At 50.8% G+C, this 5,519-nt stretch overlaps 1 protein-coding gene across 1 annotated transcript; it reads right to left on the bottom strand.

The window, feature by feature from the left end:
• Positions 1-3,569: 3,569 nt before the first annotated feature.
• LOC119300402 (membrane protein PM19L-like) lies at positions 3,570-4,551 on the bottom strand. The gene has a single exon (XM_037577376.1). The coding sequence runs from the start codon at positions 4,474-4,476 to the stop codon at positions 3,949-3,951; it is 528 nt and encodes a 175-aa protein (XP_037433273.1). The 5' UTR covers positions 4,477-4,551; the 3' UTR covers positions 3,570-3,948.
• Positions 4,552-5,519: the final 968 nt, after the last annotated feature.

Here is a 5,519-nt window from a genome sequence, read left to right on the forward strand (position 1 = left end):
CGTTACTGGTAACGCCCCACATAAAGTGTCTTTACTATCATAAAGTCTACTTAATTACAGGCCGTTGCAGTGCAGAGTGCCTCTTGACCTTCTGGTGGTCGAGTGAGTCTTCATGGTCGAGTCCTTCAGGTCAGTCGAGTGAGTCCCTCGTTGGTCGATTGGAAAGTGACCTCTTCTAAGGGTGTCCTTGGGCAGGGTACTTAGATCAGGTCTGCGACCCTACCCTAGATACATGACCCCATCAGCGCTCATTTCGAACATTCAAGGTTGGGAATCAAGTGTACCTGAAGCTGCAACCTTACATCCAAACCTCAGTCGCACCAAGAGCAAATCACAAGTTGGCGTACAAGTATTACGGCCCGTTTCCGATCATAGCCAAGATCAATGAAGTTGCATACAAGCTCCAGCTCCCACCTCAAGCAACGATTCACCCAGTGTTTCACATTTCTCTGCTGCGCAGCGTGCTGAACTCGGGTATGACGGTCGAACCCCAACTTCCTCATTGTGCTGACGAACTTGTAGTTCGTGTGTCAATTCTTCAGTCAAGATGGAGGCTATCGAAGGGCAAGATGCGCGAGCAGGTTCGCGCGTTGGTCCAATTCTGATGTGCTGGGCGACACGTGGGAGGACCAGGTCAGTCTCCAGGAGCGGTTTTCGCTCGCTGAGGCTTGGGACAAGCCTCGGCTCAAGGAGAGGGGGATGTCAACGCCCCTGACGAGCCAGGGCCACAAGTCAGTGACAACAGCGACCGTGTTGCCTCCGTGCCACGGTCGACCCGGCCCAGGAAGCCCAATCCACGCATCTTCGGGCCGACATGGGCTAACTGAAGCCCACCCGCGCAGCTACTTGAGGAGGCGAGTGAGGCTGCATCAAGCATCCAGTGGATCACCGAACGAATCGGCGGCGGCTACCTACTCTCTCCCGAACCCTAGTTCCTCCTGTTCTTCCCCATTCGAGCATCGCTCCATGTACTCGATCTATAATAGCTACTACTTCGGAGAGCAATAGATCGATCATATACCACCACCCTTTCACAGTACCAACACCGCTATGGAGGGACGACCCGTCAGTCGTGCCAACATTTAAGCTCCGCCATGGATGCATTGAAGCTCCGCCGTGGCTGCATAGCAGCTCCCCCATCATCACCGTGCGCTGCATCGCAAGCTTCCGTCATGGCCGCAGCATGCTGCGTCGCGAGCTTCCGTCGTGGCCACGGTGTGCTGCGTCGCACCACCCGTCGTCGGCAGCGTTGCATCGCAGCATCTGCCGTCGTCGCCAACGCTGCATCGCAGCTCCCGCCATGGCCACCGCGTGCTGCGTTGCAACACCCGTCGCCGCTGCCGCTACATCGCGGCATTCGCCATTGTCGTCAGCGCTGCATCGCAGCTTCTGCCATCGCCGTCGATGCTGTAGTGCAGCTCCGCCATGCCAGCCGCATTGCAACACCCTGCACTCTCGGCGCTGCGTTCGTCGTTGTCGTCAGCACTGCATCAGAGCAACCATTGCGTCGTCGTCCCCGGTGCTGCATTGCAGCATCTGTCGTCGATGCAAGCGCTGCATCGCAGCTCCAGCCATGGCTGTCGCGTGCTGCGTTGCAACACCCATCATCGCCGGCGCTGCATCACTGCATCCGCCGTCGCCGCCGGCGCTGCGTCGTAGCTTCCGTCGTCATCACCGTGCAATGCATCGCAACATCAGCCATGGCCGCCGGTGCTCATAGGCGTTGCTACTGACGGTGACGCAGGGGGCGAACTGATGCGTGTGCTTGAGGAAGAAGGATGCCATGGACTTACTTTGGGGAGGAAGGAAGCGATGAAGCACAATTCATCGGTCGGCGGGAAATCAGTCGGATGATTTTGTAGCAGCGCCCTTTATGAATCGGCGGGAAATCAGTCGGATGATTTGTAGCGGTGCCCTTTAAGGAGTTAATTGCACACAAATACCATAATTGGGGCATCACATGCAGATTGGTGTACCACAATTGGGGCATCACATGCAGATTGGTGTATCACAATTGGGGCATCACATGCAGATTGGTACCACGATTGCTAATTTTTGCGTGTCAGTACCAACATTTTTGCAAAAAAAAGTAAAAGGCTGATTTATACGTATTGACAGTGTATCTGACTGTTGAGGCCCGTCTGCCAGGTGCGGACGTGGCATATTTTTTGCAGAAAACTCCCTTGCTTTATACGTAAGCACCGGCGGCCATGGCTGATGTTCGTTGGAAACTTTCAAACAAGTCCGAACAAAAAAAAGTCTCTCATGTTAACATTTTTCATGCAAAAATAACGGGTATTTATGTTATTATGTATAAAACAAGGGTGTTTTCTGCAAAAAATATGTCATGTCCGCACCTGGCAGATGGGACCCAATAGTCAGATACACTGTCAATACGTATAAATCAGCCTTTTAGCCTTTTGGTAAAAACCTGAACCAATGTTAGTACTGACACTCCTTTTAGCCTTTTTTGCAAAAACCTGGACCAATGTTGGTACTGATACCATTGTTTTGGATCCCAAGTGAAGATTTTTTTCTCGAGGGGCGCCGAGATTCTCGATAACCACGGTAACCACGAATTATCGAAAAAAATTCGGATGAAATTTAGAACCAAATTTTGAATTCAAAATTTTTGAGTTGGATATAGATAGGAGTTTAACTATTAATAGTTAGTAAAGTTTATCTACCGTAGTGGCTCTCAACCCGCAGCTATTCCTTGCACAGGTGCCCTGAGTTCGATCGCTGTATTCTCTGCCTTTTTTGCAAAAATCTGGATCAATGTTGGTCTGATACCAGTGTTTTGGATCCCAAGTGAAGATTTTTTCTCGAGGGCGTCGAGATTCTCGGTAACCACGAATTATCGAAAAAATTCGGACGAAATTTAGAACCAAATTTTGAATTCAAATTTTTTGAGTTGGATATAGATAGGAGTTTAACTATTAACAGTCAGTAAAGTTTATCTACTGTAGTGGCTCTCAACCCGCAGCTATCCGCGGACACGGCTTTCGAAAGTTTATACCCTGCAGGGGTCTCCTAACTTAGCCTATGACTAAGGTCTGGGGATACAACACCATTGCCACTAGGCCATGATGAGTTCTCTGTTTAGAATCTGTTTAGAACAGAGATGCAGCTTATTTAACTACAAGGTGAGCCTTTGAATTCAAAATTTTCAAAAAAATCAGAACGCGGTAACCGAATATCTCGAGCGGTTACCAAAACGTGGTAACCGAATATCTCGAGCGGTTACCAAAACAGAGACTGATACGCAAAAATTAGCAATCGGCAGACGGGCCCCAACAGTCCTATAAATCAGCCTTTTAGCCCTTTTTCCCTTTAAAAAAAGGGGTAGTTTGTTAACCCTAGGCCATGCGGTAGGTTTTTACTATTTACTCCAAAAAATCAAATCAGGTAGTGGGGCTCCTACTTTAGATGTAGATGTCACTTGATTGATATTAGTATAGGTGGAGTATTTTCAGCATATACTCCCTTCGTCCAAAATGTCTGGAATTACCTTCGTCGAGGTATTATAATTTAAGCAAAATCAGCAGTAATACCATCATCTTGCGAGATACTACCGGTAATACATTCATTCATAATTCATCCAGAAGTCAATGCCGGCCAGCGGGAGCCAACGATGCAGGCCGGCCAGGCAATCCACACTGATCGATGGGATTACAAACATCAAAACAAGGTACTAGCAGAAACTAGATGAAAATTAAACATGGTAGCTACTAGATACTTACTTGATGGAAATTAAACAGGACCAGAACTAGTACATGTACCTACAGTCCTTCAAAAAAACAGCTGCAGTACATGCACAAACACCGACGACTATGTATGCATACATGTTACAGCGCACACACGCGCGCACAAACATACATTGATACGTGCTAGTTACATACAGCTTGTTCATCCACGGAGCCCCAAATTAAGCAGAGCAAGCTCAACTCAGACCCTGGCTGTGGCGGCGCCGGTGCCCATGCCCTTGTGATGGTGGTCGCCGTACTGGTGCTCCGCGGCGTACCCGTCGCCGAACTGGTTGCCGAAGAGACCTGCGTGGAGCGCCATGACGTAGAGCAGCTGGGTGAAGGCGAGTATGATGATGAACGCCTCGAGAACCCGGAGCCGCCAGCCGCGGTGCCCGCCGACGTGGATCTCTTTGCACGCCAGCCCGAAGGCGAGCGCCGTGATGGCCCAGGCGACGAGGGCCGAGGAGGCGCTGGTGGCGAGGCTGTCCCCGCGCCAGGTCCGGACGTGGTGCACGCCGGCGAGCTTGGAGGCGGCGCCCACCACGCCGGCCAGGATGGCGAAGACGAGGAAGTAGAAGGTGGCGCCGTTGCCGGCCACGCCGGCGTAGTTGGTGGTGCCGTTGATGAAGTGGTTGAGGTTCCAGCTGGCGAGGCCGATGACGACGATGTACATCACCAGGTTCAGCACCAGCAGCGGCGCCACCATGCTCCGGCTCACGCCCGCCATTGATTCGATGGTTTAGTCGGACTTGTCTGCACGTAGTATGTTACTGGGTAGAAGAATTTGCTGATGGAAGCTTAGCTATGGGTGATTTGATCTGGAGTGCAGTGGGATAAAATATATAGGGAGTGAAGATCGGGACAGGTGTGATTCGGGGCTCACAGGTGTTGGACGCGTGGCCGGAGACGCGCATGGGCTTTACACCAAAGCTGCTTCTAGTAGCTGTTGGCGGGAGACACTGGGTGGATGGTTCCAGCGCTTCTCGTACGTACTCAGCTCCCGGCCGTACGTGGCGGGCTGACGGTCGGTCACGGATGGGTTACATGTGCGTGCGTTCGTTCCTGCGCTATCGATTCAGCTCACGGTTGCTTCAGTCCGAGGTTCGGTGTTCACTCCACTTTGCTAAAAGGAAAACAGAACTTCTTAATTCTGGGATTTATGAGGCGTAAACCAGTTCTAGCGCAGCTGCGCAGGCAAAATGTTACTAAAATATAGGCTAATGGTTTCAGAAAAATCTTTAGGTCTTGTTCGGTTAATCCCCATCACAAGAGGATTGAAGGGGTTTGATGTGGATTTTGACTTGCTGGGGATTTAATCCCTGCCAATCTGCTCCAAACCCCTTGAAACCCTGTGGAACCGAACAAGGCCTTAAGGGGTCATGTAGGTGTCATGACAAGGAATGTGGTGAGAAGTTGAAATTTAGTCCCACCCTATTGGTAAAGGAGGAACTAGACATTTTTATAAAGGACTCTCTTTCACATGCTATTGAAGCTTAAGAAGAGATATGGTTCCCGCACGCTCCTCCGCCGCCCGCCTCGCCATGACGCGGGGCCAGACGTGGGAATGGGCAGAGACGAGATCACATCTATGGGCTTAATTTTTGTTGGTCAGAAACGTAGAGTCCGTAATATACGCGCTACAACTTTGAGACATCAGATCGTGGACTGTCACTGACTTGAACTTGGGTCCAGCCAATGTCCTCCTACCCGGTAGCGCCTATGTAGTGGAGGTGTGTAAGCAACCCTAGCCGCTACCAGAAGAACAGATCG

The sequence above is a fragment of the Triticum dicoccoides genome, chromosome 1B (genome assembly GCF_002162155.2).
Source record: "Triticum dicoccoides isolate Atlit2015 ecotype Zavitan chromosome 1B, WEW_v2.0, whole genome shotgun sequence".
NCBI lineage: Eukaryota > Viridiplantae > Streptophyta > Magnoliopsida > Poales > Poaceae > Triticum > Triticum dicoccoides.